At 50.9% G+C, this 19,697-nt stretch overlaps 1 protein-coding gene and 1 long non-coding RNA gene across 3 annotated transcripts in view; one reads left to right on the forward strand and one right to left on the reverse strand.

The window, feature by feature from the left end:
- The window catches only part of PKNOX1 (PBX/knotted 1 homeobox 1), a 45,400-nt gene extending 36,170 nt beyond the window's left edge, over positions 1 to 9,230 (forward strand). For both annotated transcript variants that reach the window (XM_055414724.2, XM_055414732.2), the window contains exons 10-12: positions 3,154 to 3,230; positions 5,337 to 5,509; positions 6,185 to 9,230. In XM_055414724.2, the coding sequence (XP_055270699.1) occupies positions 3,154 to 3,230; positions 5,337 to 5,509; positions 6,185 to 6,396 (462 nt within the window). In that variant the 3' untranslated portion in view covers positions 6,397 to 9,230. The remainder of the gene's footprint in view (positions 1 to 3,153; positions 3,231 to 5,336; positions 5,510 to 6,184) is intronic.
- Positions 9,231 to 9,375: 145 nt separating this feature from the next.
- Positions 9,376 to 19,218, reverse strand: LOC129548175 (uncharacterized). The gene is made up of 3 exons (XR_008684283.2): positions 14,772 to 19,218; positions 12,866 to 13,045; positions 9,376 to 9,488 (listed from the first exon to the last, which is right to left on the reverse strand). It is a non-coding gene; the product is annotated as an uncharacterized LOC129548175 (long non-coding RNA).
- Positions 19,219 to 19,697: the final 479 nt, after the last annotated feature.

Genomic DNA, 19,697 nt, shown 5'->3' on the forward strand with positions numbered 1-19,697 from the left:
GCCTGGAGAATTCCATAGGCAGAGTTACAGTCCATGGGGTTACAAAGAGTCAGACACGACTGAGCAACTAACACTTTCAACACTTCATGTTTGCTGGATTTGAAAGGGGAGGTGAGGCGTTGAGCTTGTGGGCAGAGTCGTCGGCAGATGGGCTTTTGACTGTGAAGTGGAGCTTGGTCTGTTGATTTCACGGGAAGACTCGCTCATGACCCACCCAAGCTGCAGTCCTCATGCCCCTGACTCAGGAGAGGGGGTGACCCCAAGTAGTTTTCAGGGGTGACAGTGGTGTAGCTGCTGGGTTGGGAAGAATAGGCTGACCTTCGGGGGGTGGGGGGAGGTAGAAGGGGGTGGAGGCAGGAAAGTGCTCTCCCACTGAGTTACAGCCTATCCAGGTGGAGGAGGGGGCAGGGGGGCTTGTGGGCAGATGCGGAGGCTGCCTGTGGCGTCCAGAGGGGTGGGAGGCCAGGTAGGCTGGCAGGAAGCCCCTCTCCACCAGGCATTTCCATCCATGAGGTTTTCCTTCCACAGTCCTGCCCCTGGCTGCTCCTGAGCTGAGCCGGCGGGCCCTGACCTGCCCCTTGGCATCACGACCATCATCACCCCCTGCAGCCGCATCCTCACTGTCCCAGCCTGCTCGCCTCTGCGCAGTGCACCGTGGTGCCCTCAGGTCTCCACAGTCCCCCTTTCCCCTCAGAGGTGCCCGCCGCCTGGGCTAAGGCCAAGGTTGTTCCTTGGCATCTTCTTTGTCCTCCCTTGACTGGGAGCCCCAAGGCCAACACCTGATTGTCACCTCGTGTCCCCCTGGGGCTTGGCCCTGGTCACTGCTAAGCCTCTTTCCTCTGCCTGGAGTCAGGCTCTGCGTGCTGGGCCCCGGCGGGAGGGGGCAGCTCACACACACATGTGGAAGGAGAACACTGTTGTCTGCCTCAGTACAGCCTCCTCGGGAAGCTGGTCCTAGAAAGAGTCAGAAGGAAATGGAGATTTCATGGCTAGAATGTCACAGTGATGTTCATTATGATAATGGGGAATGAGGTGGTGTGTGAATCAGGGCCATGGGTTTGATGGAAGGTTGTGCAATAGTTAACACAGTGAGTGAGGGCCCAAAGCACTAGGAAGCGTAGGTGCCTGGTGAGAAAGCAGATCGTACGTGTTCTAAATGTTCTGTGATTATTACAGCTAGTGAGCACGTCTGTAATGTGGTGGTTGGACTGTTACACATGTAATGGAATTGGGTTTTTTCCTGTTGTTTCCTTTACGGTATTAATCATTTCTAAAATAGACCTTGCTCATAGGTTCATTTTAAAATGCCAGTTTTTTCCCATGTAAACATTTTCCATGTCTTCTTGCCCTCGTTTCCTGTAAATATCATCCTCCCTTTGTGGTTTTCCTCACACTCTAGGCAGAAGTTGTTACTCTTTTTTTTCCTGGTTGGTGTACTTGCTTCCTGTCACCTTTTTATCTTACAAGCTTTTTAGAGGACAATAACAATATTTCTGTTCCCAGAAGCTCTCAGTTGCCTCCATGTGCGCTCCTTTGGAAAGTAAGAAAGTTACTGTCAGTCAGTGTGAGGCCCTGGAGAGCTGCTGAGATGAATCTGCTGCTGTTCCGTTGTCCCCAAGATACACAGCGACTTTTCCAACACAGGATGCTCACTTAAGAACTGAAACACACTCCCAAGCTCCTTCTTTGCTGGCGCCGCCCACTCTCTGAGGTCCTGGTCGGTGCAAAATGAAGGCCTTGAGTGCATGTCGGTTTTAGAGTAGATGTCTCTCTGGTCCCCCATGCGGACAATAGTCACCTCTGGACACATTATTCCTGTAGATAGAAATTACCTTCCTTTGGTGCTTCTGTGAATTTTGATACAAGCATATCACACTTGTCAGATGTTGTGATTTCTGCGAGTTGAAGGTTTGTGGCAGCTCAGCGTGAATCAGATCTGTTGGTGCTATTCCTGACAGCATGTGCTCACCTGTGTCTCTGGGTCAGGTTTTGGTAATTCTTGCAATATTTATTTCAAACTCTTTCATCGTTATATTTGTTAGGATGATCTGTGCTCAGTCATTTTTGATGTGACTGTTGTGAAAAGATCATGACTCACTGATGCCTCAGGCGATGGTTAGTGATTTTTAGCAATAGTTTCTTTTAATTAAGGTGTGTACTTTTTTTGGACGATAATGCTTATTACACACTTACTGGACTACAGTATAGTGTAAATACAACATATATATTTTTGGAAGCAAAACAATTTGTGACCCACTTTATTGCAGTATTCGATTTAATGAGGTGGTGTGGAACTGAACCTGCAGTATTTCCTAGGTGTGTCTGTATTTACTTTTGGTTTAATTCTGTTTTTTCTAAGTGATGTATCTCAGTCATCCATGAAAGAAAGAACAAATAGCAGACACCCCTTCCCCAGCGCCCAGCTGAGTTCTCTGCCGACAGCACTTGTTAGCCTAGCAGACACTGTGAGGTGACCGCAGTGCGTCCCCGTCCATTTCCTGCTCATAGTTCCCGCAACAGAATGTGCCACCTGGATGGGATGGCCTGGGGCAGCCTGTCCGGGCCGCTTCCTGCCGCCTCCTGTTCCACCAGCCCAGGATGGGGAGGGTGTGCCCTGCCCTGCTCGGGTTCCTCATCTGTGAGTGTGCAGAATCAGTGGAGTCCTGTGTAGGATGTACGCGGGTGATCACATTATCTGTCGTGCTGTGGGTCAAAACGCTGCCATTTATCTGCTTTAAATGAAACAGTTTATGGTTCTGAAATGACACCTGTGAAGCCGATAGAAAAACTGTAAGTTGTATTGGGTGCTTAGAGCAGCGCCTGGCAGAGCCCCCGGAGTCCCTCCACTGCCAGTGCTGTTACCTCTATCTCTTACCTTCCCTGTGGCCTGTGAGCCAGACTCCTGTCTGGACAACACTTCTGCCTGGGCTTCCAGCAGCTGCTGCGACACCTGTGTTCTTGGGCAACTGGGAGAAAGGCTTCATTCTGTTTTAGGCATTTCTGGAAAAGAAATATAAGACTAAAGTTTTAGCTAAAAGCACTGTTCACACCAGTTTTTACTGACAGTTATTGGTGTGCTTCTGTTTTACCAGGATGGTCTTGAGTTCCTTTTTAAAAACTGAAGTTCACGGTGACACTCCTTTTTATTTTCAGCATCCATACCCAACGGAAGATGAGAAAAAACAGATTGCTGCTCAAACAAACTTGACACTACTCCAAGTTAACAACTGGTAAGTTGCACCCACTTCCTGAAACTGTACCTTCAACAGCACTCCTGGAAATCCTGACACCAGTGGACAGTGCAGTTTGGGTGATTACATGCGCATTCCTCTGTTATCAGAGTCTGGAATTGGCGGCAGGCCACTTAAGCATAAATTGCACACACTTTCACCTAAGTTTTGTGACCGATGCCCGAGGACTTTTCCCTACGATCTACTCGCTCAATCAGAAATGCATTTCTCCAGGGCCTCCCCCCACCCCCCTTAAACCATGATGTTTTGTGGATGAGTTTCCCTGGGCCGTGGACAGCTGAGGTGAGTTCACGTGATCACTGGTGGCCCCCACCCCCTCCCTCCTTTTGAAACCCTGTATCCTTTCAACAGTGATGTGGCAAGGCAGCCCCCCAGCTGGCCAGTCACAGTGGTCCTCCCCCACAACAGGCCCACGGGGTCCTGAGAAGGAAACGTGTACTTTATAGAGGAAGCACCCTGTTGTGGCTCCGGTGTCACGTGTCACTGTGGACACTTGGACCCTGACCGCGTGTTTCCTCTTAAATTAGAGGCACTGATGTCACTAAGCAGTGTTGGGGTCTAAATGTGCACTTGTGTTGCACTTTCAGTCTTTTTTTTTACTTCGTTTTTACTTATTGTTACTACTTATTATTTTACTTATCATTCAGACGTGGGAAATGATTTCAGCTTAATAACATTGGCATGCGTAAAAGAAGACACAGTTTCTGCCACTTGTGAACATTGTTGTGTTTTCATTTTGTTAAAATTTAAATTTGAAGGTCAGTAGACTCCAATATAAACAATAAAAATTTTCCATTTTGTGCAGTTATACATGGCGGAGGTATGCTTTGGCACTGCATTATGTATTTCCACTATCTTGCCTTTGAGCTATTATTTTTGACTTAAGTGGCAATGATAAGCCATGATGTTGGGTTATTTCCTGTTGGATCTTTTAAACAGAGTGTTAACAAGAGTTGAAAGGTTCTGAGTGTTCTGTTGCTGTGAGCTTTGTCAGGTCTTTCTCTGTCATCGTCCCCATTGTCTTCACAGCGTCCCATTTAGAAACTGTGTGTTGGCTCAGTGACTGACGGAAGGGTGAGGGTTGGAGGACAGACCAGTGTCTCTGGGTGTGCGGATGGCTGGTGGCTTGTCAGCCTCTTCGTCTGTGGGCCCCTGCCATTCCTAACTTGCTCCTCTGTGCTATTAACAGAATTCTCTTTTCTAGAAGGTTTGACCTCAGCTTTTCATTTTAAAATTATTAACAGTTTAATACATGTCTTTTATAAATTTTAAAATTTCTAAATCTTCTAGTGGCTATTTTTACCTTTTGTGACTTTCTTTCTTTTCACATTTGCAAAAATTGTATTTTGGAGTGAATTTGGACACACCCATCATTAGCTCACGCCCGTGCCTCACAGCAGCTTTGACAGAGAAGGACAGACAGACATAGAGATGGCAGCGGGCTTCCTTCCCAGGTCATGCTGGGGTCTGTGGTGCACCGAGGGGCTGTTGTGACCCTTCAGTCCGGCTCACGCTCAGCCGCAGGGACCAGAGACGGTCTCTGAACGAAGCTCTGTGGTGTCCGCCTGTTCATATTTATTATTAGAATATGTCCTCAGGCAATTGGAGATGTTTTTGAATCTTAGTATTTCACAGTTAGGCAGCCTCAGAGCTGGACATCTGTCCACACTCAGCGCTTGACTGGGTGAGCTCTCAGAGACGCACCGCCTGCGGGCCTCGGGTATCGGGAGGCTGCAGGGTGCCTGGTTCTGCTGATCTAACCTGCTGCTTCCTTAGAGAAGGGCATTCACATCCACAGTTTTAACAGCGTCATCTGTGTCATCATGAATACCCAATTCACAGACGTGGATAAATCAGAGTGGAGAAAAGACATTGTGGGACTGTCTGTCTTTATTCAAATGAATTACTCTAAAAACATCTCTGTTCTCTGGAAGTTTAGACGAGATGCTTGGCGTTACTCTTAAGCGCTTCTTACAGCAGGGAATATGTGGTCACATTCATGTAGTTTGTGAAGCACCTGGCCTGTCGTTGAGGCCACAGGGGCCTTGGAAAGGCCATTTTGACATGAGTATTTCCTTCACGCAGGTTCATCAATGCGAGAAGACGAATCCTACAGCCGATGTTGGATTCTAGTTGCTCAGAAACTCCAAAAACAAAGAAAAAAACTGCTCAGAACAGACCCGTCCAGAGGTTTTGGCCCGACTCCATCGCCTCGGGAGCAGCACAGCCAGCCGCCAGTGAGCTGACTGTGTCTGAAGGTGGGCACCGGGCTGGGCGACCCCGTCCTGCGGGTGCAGGTGAGGCGGTAAACCAAGGGCAGGCAGCAGTCTTGCTGCGTCTGACCGTGAGGCCAGTGCTGGTCCAGGTGCCCGTCAGCGGTACAGGCGGGCCCAGGAGAGTGGGGTGCGCGGCCAGACGCCCAAGGCGGCTGCCGTCTCTCTCTGCCCCTCCTGCATCAGTGCAGGGTGTGAGTGTGTCAGGCGCCCGCCACCTGGCATGTCACCCTTTATGGCCCCTCAGGCTTCACGCAGCTGTGCGATCTCGCGGCGCAGAGCCTTCACGGCCAGCGTCTCTAGTCCGTGTCCCACTCGCGGGTCCCTGGCAGTTTCTTGTCCCCCCAGCTGGGCTGCAGCACGAGGAGCGTGTCTCAGGTGCTCGCTTTCCCGCGTGGACTGGCCTGCCGTCCTCTGACCTCCGTACCCCAACCCCTGCCTGTCCCCTGTGGCCTCTCCCCTGGTCCTCTGTGTGACACTTGCTTTCCACCCGTTTACCATCCTGACCCTCAGACCCTCTCTAGACAGAGAGCTTAGCTTTGCAGGGTCTGGGACGACCCTAGAGACATTCCTTAAATCCCTGCGGATGGTCCCAGAAACAGTCGGGGGGAGCCAGCGGGCTGAACCCCGACGGCGTGCTGACGCCGCTTTGTGCTGCAGGGGCCGTTGTGACCATCACCGCGCCCGTGAGCATGAACGTGGACAGCCTGCAGTCCCTGTCGTCGGACGGGGCCACGCTGGCGGTGCAGCAGGTGATGATGGCCGAGCAGAGTGAGGACGACTCGGTGGACAGCACGGGGGATGGCGGGGCGGCGCTGGCGCCCGGCCCCCTGGGTGGGCTGGTCCTGGAGAACAGCGACTCCCTGCAGTAGGGCCCGGCCGCCGGCCCCCCTTTTTATAGTTTGCACAGCAAACATTTTACACAGTTTTATTTCTAATATGTTTTATATGTAGGCATAGAAGAGTGCACTTTTGTATTTCATAGTAAGCTTCCAGGGCGTCTTTGCCGGTGCAGCGACTTCTTCTTTCAAGGTGTGTGTGTGCGCGTGTGTGCACGTGTGTGTGCGCGTGTGTGTGCCTGTGTTTTTAAGGAGATTCTTTAAAGGTTTAACGCTAAAAATGTGATGAATGACAAACACCTCCCCCCCACCCCATGAGCCCCTAATTAGATTAAGGACTAGTGCTGCCACTTTCTGAACAATTATGCAGTTTTAATTTCGTTCTGTGGTTAAGGCAGGTCTCAGGGGGCTGGTTTACTTGTCAGCCCCAGGATTAGGAAGAAGCCTCTGCACCTGGAGACCGCCCGTGCGAGGCGGATGACAGCACAATAAACCGCGTGTGACCTGTGGTGAATGTTTGGCGACTCAAATGTGGTTCCGTTCTCATGTTCCGTGAGCCTGTGTCATTTGCTATATATGAAAAGAAACTCCTATTTTTACCTTGCTGGAATTATTGGATAAAAAGCTATTTTTATAAATTCCTTATGAATTGGATTATGACTATGTCAAGGGTAAATTCTAGAGGAGAAACAGTACACACTTATTGACTATCTCAATTTGGAATGTTCTGAATTGGCCAAATTTGATGAACCTGCCCCCAGTTAGCTAGCATTCTGGTTCTCTGCTCTCCCAGGGTAGTAATTCACATTTTCTACTAGAAAAGAAACATCTGTTTAATGAAATTTTGATATCTTCAAATTTTAGTCAATATGTTGCTCAGATTGCAATTTACACTTGATCTAAATGTACGTCTCAAGGTATTTGCTAAGTAGGGCTTAAATAAGTTAAGAAGTGGTAGCCAGCGGTCAGTTAAAAGCTTTTGCTGGCTATTTCCGTCTAATTTAAGTTTGACCACAGTTAAGTGGTGATGTGCCATGTTAGCTGGGCGTTGTCTTAGGAGCTTTTGGTCAGCGTATGTTATGCATTGAACGTGTGTCATAAACCACTATCAGGTGTCCATCCTGTTGGCTCAGAGCAGGCAAAGAGCAGACCCTCGGCTTTATTCCACGATTAGTGCATGTCCACTGCAGGATGGACAGGAACCAGCAGGGCCTGGGGGTGGGGTGGCGGCTGCTCGTCATCACCCGGTCAGTGGTTCTTCCTCCGACCTGATCACATCACGTCTGGATAACGGTGGGACTGGCTCCTGGTGACCAGACGGACCACAGAGCAGCCTGGGTTTGTTTCCCTGGGTTTGGATTCGCATCCGCCTGTTTCAAGTGAGGCTTCTTCTCAGAAAGGAAACAAGACCTGGTTTCACAGAAGATGTCTCTGCATCACCATCAGTGGGACGCCTGAAGCCCTGAAGGACAGCCTAATGGTCATCAGTTCCTGAAAAGCAACGACAGTAATTGGTTGTGGACCAAGGCTACCCAGGAGAGTTTCGAGCAAGTGCAGATTTTTTTTTCTGGAACTGACTTTTTCTTCCCAAATTATTAATAATTAAAGTTAGTCATAGGAGAGTACCTCCTGGATAACTTAGAAGGAAGCAAGAAATACTGAGGAATTTCTTTTAAAATAATTCAGAGATTTGAAAGAAAAACTTGACTCTCTTTTGGGGGAGAAAATAACATTTTTAAGCAGCTATTGTGTTCCTTTTAAACAATTTTATATATTTTAAGTCACATCTTTTCAGTGATACCAGTTTGAAAGATTGTTTTAAGTCCAACAAAGTTAGGATTTAAGACGAGACCCTGTGGAAGCTGGCCAGCCACCCTCCCTCGCCTCCCTCTGTCCCTCTGACCTCAGGTTCAGATTGGTGACCACAATGTGTGGTCACTCCAGGTCAGTTTCCCCAAGCAGAAATCTTGTTCCCTGGAGCTGGGGTGCAGGGCTCGGGCTGCACAGGCTGCAGCAGCGTGGACATGGGGCCACATCAGGGCCATGTTGGGGTCTGGCAGTTGGTGCCTGGGGTCTCAGTCCCTGCTCCCTGCTGCTGAAGTCTGCGTCCTGGTTGCTACATTCGGAGGACTAGGATAAAGATCATTCGAGAGGGGGCGTTTCAAATGGGATTAATGGGATCTTAACCCAACAGGCAGACTATTTTGGCTCATAAGCCACTGTCTGGGGCATTGGTAGTTAGCTGGCACCTAATAAAGACTCATTTTCCAACTCCTGGGGTTTTAAGAGCATCTGTGAGAGCACAACCCTGCTGAGCTCTCATCTTAAAGGAATTTGCTCTTGTTAAATTCTTTTCCCTGAAGGATGATTTTGACTGTGGTCTTGCAACCCAGGTTGAACGTGTTGTGCTACCTGTTATTCAGCTCTTGAGCGGGTAGCAGATGTCTGGGCCACGTCTAGCCACACTCCAGCTGGTGCAATAACGCAGCTTTCATGTTCTGATTCCAGAAATAAAACAGTGTAAGCGTTTGTTCAGCGTGCAACATACGGTGGGCCACGGCCCCAGCTTGCTCAAAGAATACCGGGCCCTGATGCTGGAGCCGCCGTGGCCTGAGTCCCAGACCTGCCCACGACCTGACCCGACTCTTACCGGGCAAGAAAGTGGGGGAACACCTCTCTTTCAGACAAGCTCAGACATCCCGGGAAAGTGAGAACGGCCCGCCTCTGGCAGTTAGGGACAGAAAAAAAAACCCCGCCACCCTCCCCTAGTTTAGTTCTGTCTGGTCTGTGAACTGACAATCTTTAAATGTGAATGCTGTAACAATGTTTTCTTGGATTGTTGTCTTTGAAAGGGATTTTTGTGAAGCAACTGATTTATCAAAACAAAAAAATTAAAAACAAACATGCTTCATGGACGTTTTATTTTCTAAAACTCATGTCACCACAGATGCTTTTCCATTTTAAGGACAACATTCAGATGTTGACATGTTTGCTGGTGACACTTGGGGTTTGTTGTGACCCCCCCACAGATTCTAAAAAATTAGGATTGCACCACCCTGGAGCACTCAGGCCCATTTGCATCTTCAAGAATGTTTTCTAAGTTTCTTGAGGTAGTCACTGGTTTTCTAGGGAAAAAAAAAAAAAAAATGGGAAGCTTCAGTTTGTTTTTTATTGTAGTTCACCATAAATCTAATTATTCTGATAGTGATGAGAAGAAAACAATTTATCGGTAAGGTATTACCTTTTGTAGTTCATAATGTGAAATTTCCTGCCAAGAAATTCCTGGTTGCACTGAACAGTCCATTAATCCACTGTCAGGGAGTTTTAATTGCCAAACTGTTTATACGTAGAGGCTTAAGTTTGCAGACTAAAGTATTTTTTTAAGTGCATATAAAATTGTGGACTTGGCTGGAGTGAGGAATGACAGCGGTGAAGTGTGTTGTTTTAAGACACGGTTCTCATTGATTTGACAGAAGACAGTCACCCTGTTCTGTCTCCAACTCCTTTAGGTCAGAGGCGAGAGGGTGGGCATGAAATTTCACCCAGCGAGACCTTGGCCCAGCCTTCAGCCCCCAAGTGCTTCATTCATAACAAGAAGAAACTGGTTTATAAGATATAGTGTAGCTCAAAGTAATACTTGACTAATAATATTCTCTCAGAAGAGAAACTAGTAAATAACAATCTGGGGATTGCCCCAGTGGTCCAGTGGTTAAGGATCCGCCTACCAAAGCAGGGGACCTGGAATGGATCTCTGGTTCAGGAGGATTGCGCATGGCGAGGAGCAGCTAAGCCCGTGTGCCCAGGGCCCATGCTGCAGCAGGACCCACTGTGATGACAAGGCTGCGCTGCAGCTGTTAATAGAGAAAGCCTGAGCACAGCAACAAAGACCCAGCACGGCCAGAAATAAACAAAATGTTCAAAAGCAGTGACCTGGCAAATCCTGAAAATAACTGTACTGGGGCCACATGTTCAGTGTTTTGCGTTCTGCTGCATTCTGCAGATGTCCTCAATAATGTGTATTATGTTTAGCCCACGTACTGTGCTCTATACCCTCTAAGAAGAAATTCTTAGCACAAATTATTTTTGCCATTTTACAGACAAACCCTCTTATTTTCACTAAGACTTAAGATCTCTGTACCATTTTTAAACTAAAATTTGTTAAACAGTAGAGCTATCGCTTAATGATTGCCGGCCTAGGAGGCAGGCGTCTCAGCCTACGGCCAGCTTCCAATGACCACTCTGCTCATCACACTGACCCCCAGGCCCAGGTCTGGCCTTAGCAAAGCAGGGTCCCGGTCTGTCTCATCTCTAATTGGTCTAAAAATAACTAATTAGTGTTTCTTAACTAAATGATTTGGTGAGTAATTTGCATACAAATGGTACTGAGGCATTGTCTCATACAAGTGCTCCCACTTTTTGTATCACTGTTGAAACAACCCCAAACTGGGGCCTGGGGGGAATCCCTGGGGGTCCCGGTGGTTAGGATTCAGTGCTTTCACTGCCCAGGGTCCAGACTCCATCCCTGGTCAGGAAACTAAAATCGCACAAGCCACACCAGGTGAAGCCAAAAAATTAAATAAATGGAGGAGAAAAGATACATTTAAAAAAAAATGCAATCTGTAAAAGCCAGAGATGGGTTTAATATACAGGGATAAAGCAGGAATTCTTTTATTCCAGTATCTCTGAAAAGGAACATTTTAATGAAATTAGTGGCTTTAGTTTCTTACACATCTTTAGAAAATGGTTGGTAGAAAAAAATCAGGTATATTGTAAACACATTTTGCTTCATGTTAACTCAGTTTTCTTCCAACATTAACACCACGATCAGTCGGTGTCAGAGATAAGAGGCGAAGCCGTCAGCAGTGTACACTGAGTGCAGACCTGAGTTTTCCAGCCAGAGAGGTCTGTTGGCAGGAGGACAGCCATAGAGCTGGAGGAAATGTTGCAGGAAGTGAAGCCAGAGGGCCCTCGGAAGGAGTTTAGAGGAGGAGCTGAGTGTGGAGGACACTGGATGGGAACCAGGGTGGCTTTGATCAGAGCCAGCCCTAGCGGGGCCAGGGCCAAGCCAGATGCAGGGGTCCTGGGGGTGGGGGCGTGAAGCCAGCCGAAGGTAACATGGGAGCTGATCATAGCTACTCAGGGTGAAGAAGACCTACGAGATACGTGTGAGTCATCAGTGGAAGCCCTGGAAGATGCAGCCACATCAGGAGGAGGAGAGCCTGGACTGTGAACAGGTGACCATCTGGGAGGAAACCTCCCTCTCTCTTTTTAATGCTAAAGCTGGCAAGGAGTTCACATTTAGGGTTAAAGGAGAATGTTGGAAATCAGGAGAAAATGGCAGAGGATCATAATAGTTCCCTGAAAAGAAAAGCCATGCGGCCAACAAGTGCATGAAGATGTTCTGGGCCTTGGCCTCATCTGACACATACATGGAGACCCTTTATCCGGCCCTACTGTTAGCAGGTGGCCCTACTGTTGGCTGCTGCTGGTGGGAGCATTGCTGGGGCAGTTGTCATGGAACCTAGTGGTCCCCAAGGAGATGAAGCTGGACTCTGTCATCCTACAGGCTCCACCAGAAGGTTCCTACAGGGTCATGTGGAACCGGCAGCGATGCATGTGGGTGCTGTGGCAGCAAGAGTCACAGAAGCACCCTGGGGTCCCTGCCGAGTGGAGCAGCCGTGCAGCTGATGGACTCAGGGATGGACAATGAGTGGCAGGCGGATACTCTCAGGTCTGGTTCTGAGGATGGGTGGTTTTCTCTTCGCTGTATCTCATGACTCCTGACCAAATGCCAGATGCTTTCTATAGCACAACAGAGGTCAAAGCCAAGAGTCCTGGGCCCCGGAAGTGGACATACCCTCCAGCTGGCCCGCGGTGTGGGGCTGAGTCCGTCTGCTGAGCCGGCGAGCTGGGTGTGGGGTTTAGTTTCAGCGTGGCTTTCGTGGCCTTCAGATTCGTCCTGCCAGAAAGTCTCCCTCTGTGTTCCTGCCCTGCCTCCAGCTTTCAGTTGGTCCTGTGCACCTGTCCCCACCCTGGGGTGGGGGTGTCTCTGCTCTCGGCCCCCCACCCTGGGTGGAGGAAGATGTTCTGATCTTGAGCAAGTCCTGTGTCCTGGGCCTCCAGGGTCAGCCTGGCCAGTGGTCTGGTCTCTCCTGCCTCTGCCGCAGCCTCTGCCGTGTATTAGGGTGGGGGCCTGGGGCCCGCGTGCCTGGGGCCGAAAGGTTACCCACTCCTACCCAGAAGCAGCAGTCTTCACCCAGGTTGTCTGGGGTGGGGGGCCAGTTTCCTCCCCCATTAGATTGAGGTTTTTGCTTCAAAGGAGGGAAGGGTCGGGGTGGTGGGTGGGCTTTCATGCCGGCTCACCCCGGGGGTTGGGGGTTCTCTCCAGTCCCGTCCTGCACTCCTGTGAGATAATGCTCACCCCCGAGTCAGGGGGTGGTCCTCAAAGGCCGGGCTGCCTCCTTTGCATCTGCCCCCTCCCGAGTCTGTGCCCCACCCTCACCTGACTTGGAGGGGCTTGTCCCTCTTCAGAATTCAGTCACCTGGTCGCCTTGCAGCCTCAGCTCTCTGAGCTCAGGAAGAGTTAAAGATCTTGTAGATCCTTCACTTTTCCTTGTTGATAGGCTGTGAGTAGTGTTCTCGTGGCTTCTACATCCGAAATGGAAGTGAGCCTCCAAACGTACTGAAAACAAGATTTTAAGATCAGTTTGAATGGAAAGAAAGGAAGTAGAACCAGACCCATTTCACCATCCCATTTAGGTAAATGAGGAATGTAGAAAGCACTATTTTTCAAGGATTGTTTCCAAAGGCGCACACCCCAGGAAGGATGCCCAGGAGGGAGGGCATTAGGAGTGAGCATGTCCTAAGGACCAGCCAGTCTCAGATGAGGTGGGGCCTTGGCCAAATTAAGGGGGTGGGCGGCATGCACAGCGAGCTCTTTGCACCAGAGGCCAGGAATTAAATGTGAGAATCGAGAAGGGGAAAAACTGTGCTAGAAATCGTTTTTATTCAGCTTTGAAGGTGCTGTCTGATGATCTCCCCCTTACTGTCGAGTGACCTAAAGCCATTAGATCCTGGCTCTTTGAACTGGGATGTTAGCAGGTGAGTTTCCCAGTGGACACAACAGTATTTCCAGGTCCTGATGCTCTTCTAGAACTTCATCCTCCAAGCAGGTCGCCCTCTCTGGGAAGTGGGTGAGGTCTGGTGCTGTCTTGACGTCAGGATAGGAGGCAACAGTTGTGTCGCTGGGGTCCGAGGTCAGAACAAACGTGGCCTTCGTCCTCCTGGGTATCTACCTCTCAGGCCACGCGCCCTTGGGTCCCATGTGTAAGGAAGCCCAGGCCACATGCAGTGGTTCCAGGCATAGCATCCACCTCCCAACACACATGGGCAGGGGACGCAGACGCTGGGAGCTGCGCCTTGGGTCAGGGTGGCTGCTGGACATGGGAAGCATGAGCAGATGGGCATCCCCATTGCCTGGTGCCGCTGGGGGTACCCACCGGAGTGGCCCCTGCCCCTGTGCTCCTCCGTGCTGTGCCCTCATGGGGCCTCCCCTCCTCCACAGTGTCGGGCACCATGGACCCAGGAGAAGAGTGAGTCACGTTAATCTTGATGCTGGTTCTGGACCCAGCCACTAGCCTTCCCCCATGTTGGTGTTGGGCCCCAGAAAGGCACCGAAAGGGCTGGGGTGCCCATGACCCATCTTGCCAGGGACCTCACTCCTCTAGTGGACACCTGCCTCATCCAGGGTGTGAAGCTTACCTTTGACCGTCTTGAGCCTGACTAGGCCATGAGGGACACGTCACAAGGCAGCTCTGTCCCCCGTCCCTTCTCCCTCCCGACTTGGTAACTTACCCTCCGCCTGTCAAGAGTGCACCCGGCCACGCACTGCCTTCTCTGAGGCCGCAGGAGGCCCAGCCCTGCCTGAGATGCTGGTGATCTGACGGAGACAGCAGACAGGCAGGGGACTTCCATGCCGGCCATCCTGGCAGCATGGTGATGGAAGCTGGGTGTGCTATGCAGAGCAGGGCAAGTATGCTCCTGCAGGAGTCAGTGTGCTGGGCGGGAAACGACCAGGCTGCCTCCACAGAGGGACCACCCTCCGACTCAGCTCTGAACCTGGTGCCCCAGCCCCTCCCCTGACTTGGAGAGCTTCTCCCACCCCAGGGTCTTTGCACCGGCTGTGCCTTCGGCCTGCTGGGCTCTTCCCTTGCCGTCTACTGGGCAGTCCCACCCATCTGTTGGGATGTGTGGCCATTCTGCCCCCTGGGGCTCTTCAACCCTTTCCTTGATTTTCTTTTCTTTGTGAAATTGTGGCAAACTACACATATCATAACATTTACCAGGAGTGCACGGTTTATTTCATTTCCCATCACCCCGACTCTGCCCCCGGCCCCCACTATTCTCACCTCCTGTCTCTGGGAGGCTGACTCCTCCAGGGGCCTCTGTGGGTGGGACCATTCGGTGTTTGTCCTTCTGTGACCAGCGTACTTCACTCAGCATCACGTCCTGCAGGTTCATGCGCATGTCAGGATGTTCCAAGTCTGAATTCTCGTCCATGTGTACACACTGTACTTTTTATCTGTCTTCTGTTGGTCTCTAGCCCTCTCCAGGTGTTTTATTTCTTGTACGACTCCTCCCATGGGCAAGGAAGCCCCAGTACCTGATCCTTGGTGGGAGCTCAGTGTTAGCTGGTGCGGGAGGGAGCATTTTAAGGCCCTTGCTGTCAGGCCACCTTCCCCAGGGATTGCCCGAGTTTGATTTCCCCTGGTCTGGAGCTGGCAGAGGCCCGCCTCCTGGGAAGGGGGCGAGGATGCCCAGCACCCCTCTCCACTGCTTCTCTCTTGATACTGACCAATTTGGCAGATAAATCATGCTAGCCGGCATGCCTCTGTGTCCATGTGGAGGCGCGTGTGCCACCCCAGTGTTCTAATGAATGAAGTACCGCGGACAGTCGCTCAGTCGTGTCCGACTCCTCGCGACCCCACGGACAGCAGCGCGCCAGGCTTCCCTGTCCATCACTATCCCCCAGAGCTTGCTCAAACTCAGGTCCACTGAGTTGGTGATGCCATCCAACCATCTCATCCTCTGTCATCCCCTTTTCTTCCTGCCTTTGATCTTTCCCATCAGGGTCTTTTCCAATGCGTTGGCTCTGCATCAGGTGGCCCAAGTACTGGTGCTTCAACTTCAACATCAGTCCTTCCAATGAATATTTGGGAAGGTATTTCTGCTGAAGATGGTATTTCTGTGTTAACAGGGGCAGGAGTCCTCCCAGCCCCTCCCAGACTGACATGGAGCTCAGCTGCTTCCTTCTCCGACTGGCTTGGCTCCAGGAAGTGTGCGTTCTCCTGGAACTCACCCTGCGCTCAGCTGTGACAGAGAACGTGGGCAGGATGGAAACCCAGCCATCCCTGGCAGTGGTGGTGGAGGGGACACGCCACCTCAGGGCTCCTGCTGTGACCCACACAGTCCAGGGCTTGTTCAGAAGGGGGACCACCTGGGGGCCTAACTGGCAGCCAGGAAGCCAGAGGCAGGCTCAGGCTGGCCACCCACCCACAGCTGGTCATGCCAGGGATGGGGAGGCAGCCATGCTGCTGCCATGAGTAGGTGGGCGGCACTGCCCTCTGCATGCCAGCCAGCCCCTGTGCAGAAGCTCCACATCCCCCTCCCTCCTGGTGGCCCAGGTCCTGGTCCTGGTCTCTTTCTCCAAGCGTGTCCGAGGCCTGCACCCTAGCTGCCTGGGTTGATGGGGGAGTAACTGCTGCTCTGGTCCAGAGGTTGGGAGGTGGGCTTGGTCTCCTCCCAGGATGTGCGTAATGAGACGAGGCAACCACAGCCCAGGAAGACCCCTTCCTGCTGGGCACTGCCAAGCGTGACCCATGTCCACTCCCCCAGCAGGGAAGGTCCATCAGCTGTGTGGAATGACCATGGGTTTGGACCCACGGTACTCCACCAGCTTGCCCTCTGGGACCCCAGTGTCCTGAGCCGGCTGTCATTTGGGGTTTCATTTTAAAGGGTTCCTGGGGTGAGGGTGTGGCAGAGACTCAAACCAGCACCCTACTTTTTTCTTCCTTAGGACTTCTTTGGAACAACACCCCTATTTTAAGCTGAGCCTGTGACCACTGAGTAAATATTCCACTTCCCAGCCTTCCTTGTAGCTAAGATTGGCCGTGTTCCCATATTCAGGTCAGGGGGCAGGGCAGCCTCCCATGCTGACTAATGCCAGCTGTGCCCAGTGTGAGAGTTTGGAGCAGAGATGGTGGGCCTAGAGAACATACCCTCTGCTTAACCTAGAGGGTCCCCAGCACAGGGCTGTGTCCCAGGTCTGCCTCGAGAAAGGACAGTGATGGACTAATTCACCATTTTTCCAGTTTGCACAAAGGCACTATGACCTTGTCAAGCTGTGTGTCCTCAGGGCTGTGTTTGGTAGAGGGATTGCCTTTTTCAAATTCCCCCAAAATTGCACTGTTGTGTTGGCAGATGGATCAACCAATAAGCCCCAAGTGGAAGTATGACAAAGGGAAGAGGGCACCCTTCTTTATCTCCTTCTCTCTGCCCACTGGAACCTATACTTAATGGCTGGTGCATCAGCAGCCCTCTGGGATCATGAGGTAGAAGCCTGTGTTGAGAATGCAAGAGCGGCAAGTTAGAAAGGTGTTGAGTTTCTGCTGATGATGGAACTGCTGGCCTCTGCACTGTGATTCGGTGAGAGAGAAATAAACTCCTCTAACTTGAATGGAGCCATTGGCATCTGGGGTTTCTATCACTTGCAGGAGAACTGAATTATAGCTGATATATAGAGTCTTGAGCCAGCTTCCTTGTGGCTCAGACAGTAAAGAATCTGCCTACAATGTGGGAGACCTGGGTTTGATCCCTGGGTCAGGAAGATCCCCTGAAGAAGCGAATGCAACCCACTCCAGTATTCTTGCCTGGAGAATCCCATGGGTTGTAGCCTGCCAAGTTCCTCTGTCCATGGGATCCCAAAGAGGTGGACATAAATGAGCGACTAACTTTTTCACTTTCACAGAGAGTCTCGATGCTCATTAGCATATTAAAGGCTCTGAGAAGCCCTGCAGAAAGAAACATAACTGTTTCACTAGTGCTAGCAGTCAACCACAGAGCTCTCTCATCAGCCAGCTCTTCACCCCTGAGGAGTCCCTTTGTTCAGAGGAACAGTGATTGCAGGTGACAGCTCCACACAAATTATTGCTCTTGGTAAATTATGTCAAAGCATGCTTTCCAAAGAACTTAATCCATGCTGATTGGTTGGAGACCTTCCGGGTTCCTGGGATCCCATTTCTCAATAATGGGTGGAAGAGGGAAATAGATAGTCTCAGGAATAGATACAGGGAGGATCAGGCTCTCGACTGAGTTTTAAAAATCTGTTCTCAAATAACTTTTGGAACTTCTCCCAGAAGAGTCCAGATTCAGTCCCATCGCACACTGACAAGTTGATGTAAGTCTCAAGGGTGTGCAAGTCCTGGGAAACGAGTGCATGTGAGCAAGAAGCCGTGTCCCATGAGGCAGAGCCCGGAGGAGGTGGAGACAGGGAAGAGGGTCAAGAGAGAGGGAGAGGGGAGAGCTATTACCACGCTGAGACCGACCGTGACACTGGGCAGGCCTGGTCACATTTGACTTGATTCCAACCTGTAGTGTTGATCTCATCTCCTTCTTATAGACTGGAAATCAGGGCGACCCGCCCAAGGAGCCTGCAGTCAGCATTCCAACCCAGCCTGAGCCGGGTCCTGACTCCGCTTTCTGCTGGGCCCAACGCTTGTCAGGGTGGAGCTGTCCCAACACTGGGAGGCTGTGTCAGGGGCTGCTGGGGGCTGACTGAGTCCCCTCCAAATCCATGCTGAAGTCCTAACCCAGCACCTCGGAATGTGACCTTATCTGGAATAAGGTTGTTCTCAGTCAGTTCAGTTCAGTTCAGTCACTCAGTCGTGTCCGACCCTTTGTGACCCCATGAATCGCAGCACGCCAGGCCTCCCCGTCCATCACCAACTCCCAGAGTTCACTCAAACTCATGTCCATCGAGTCGGCGATGCCATCCAGCCATCTCATTCTCTGTCGTCCCCGTCTCCTCCCACCCCCAATCCCTCCCAGCATCAGAGTCTTTTCCAGTGAGTCAACTCGTCGCATGAGGTGGCCAAAGTATTGGAGTTTCAGCTTCAGCATCAGTCCTTCCAATGAACACCCAGGATTGATCTCCTCTAGAATGGACTGGCTGGACCTCCTTGCAGTCCAAGGGCCTCTCATGCAGTTAATTAAGATGCGGTCATTGGATTAGCCCTAAGACAATGGCCTGGCTCCTTATAAAAGGGGGTGACGTGGAGACACACAGAGGGAGGACACTGTGTGACTATGGGGGCAGAGGTCACAGTGATGCTCCTACACCCCACGAGACCTCCAGAAGCTAGGAGCCTGGGACAGACCCTCCCCGCAGCCTCCAGAAGGGACCTGCTGCCCACACCCCGGCCTTGGCCCCCTTGCTCCAGAGCTGCCCCCTCCTCCTGCCTAAGTACCCCTGTGAGCAGCCCACACCCAGAATATCCGCGGCTCACACAACAGAGTGGTGAGTTTCTTTCTGTCTCGTAGAAGCACAGAGGTTAAGTCACGAGACCTAAACTGAACGAATACAGGTGAAATGCCGAGAACAGTGACCAGTTCATAATGGTGATCTGTAAGGATCAGCCTCTGTGTTCAGAAATGTTTGTGTCTGGGCTTCCCTGGAGGCTCAGGCAGTAAAGAATCCACCTGCCAATGCAGGAGATACGAATTTGATCCTGATCCAGGAAGATCCCATGTGCCATGGAGCAATGCAGCCCGCATGTTGCAGTTACTGAGCCTGAGCCCGGGAGCTGCAACTACTGAAGCCCGCAACCTAGAGGCCAGGCTCTGGAACAAGAGAAGTCAGCACAGTGAGAGGCCTGCACATCACAACGAGAGGAGCCTGCACTCTCCACAACCAGAGGAAAGCCCCAACAGCAACGAAGACCCAGCACAGCCAAAAAAAGATTTTAACTATTTGTTAAAAAAACTCAACATTCAGAAAAAGAAGATCATGGCATCCGGTCCCATCACTTCATGGCAAATAGATAGGGAAACAATGGAAACAGTGAGAGACTTTATTTTTGGGGCTCCAAAGTCACTGCAGATGGTGACTACAGCCATGAAGTTAAAAGACGCTTACTCCTTGGAAGGAAAGTTATGACCAACCTAGACAGCATATTAAAAAGCAGAGACATTACCAACAAAGGTCTGTCTAGTCAAGGCTATGGTTTTTCCAGTGGTCATGTATGGATGTGAGAGTTGGACTGTGAAGAAAGCTGATC

The sequence above is a fragment of the Moschus berezovskii genome, chromosome 1 (assembly GCF_049115385.1).
Source record: "Moschus berezovskii isolate FMDL1 chromosome 1, NW_MosBer_1.0, whole genome shotgun sequence".
NCBI classification, from domain to species: domain Eukaryota; kingdom Metazoa; phylum Chordata; class Mammalia; order Artiodactyla; family Moschidae; genus Moschus; species Moschus berezovskii.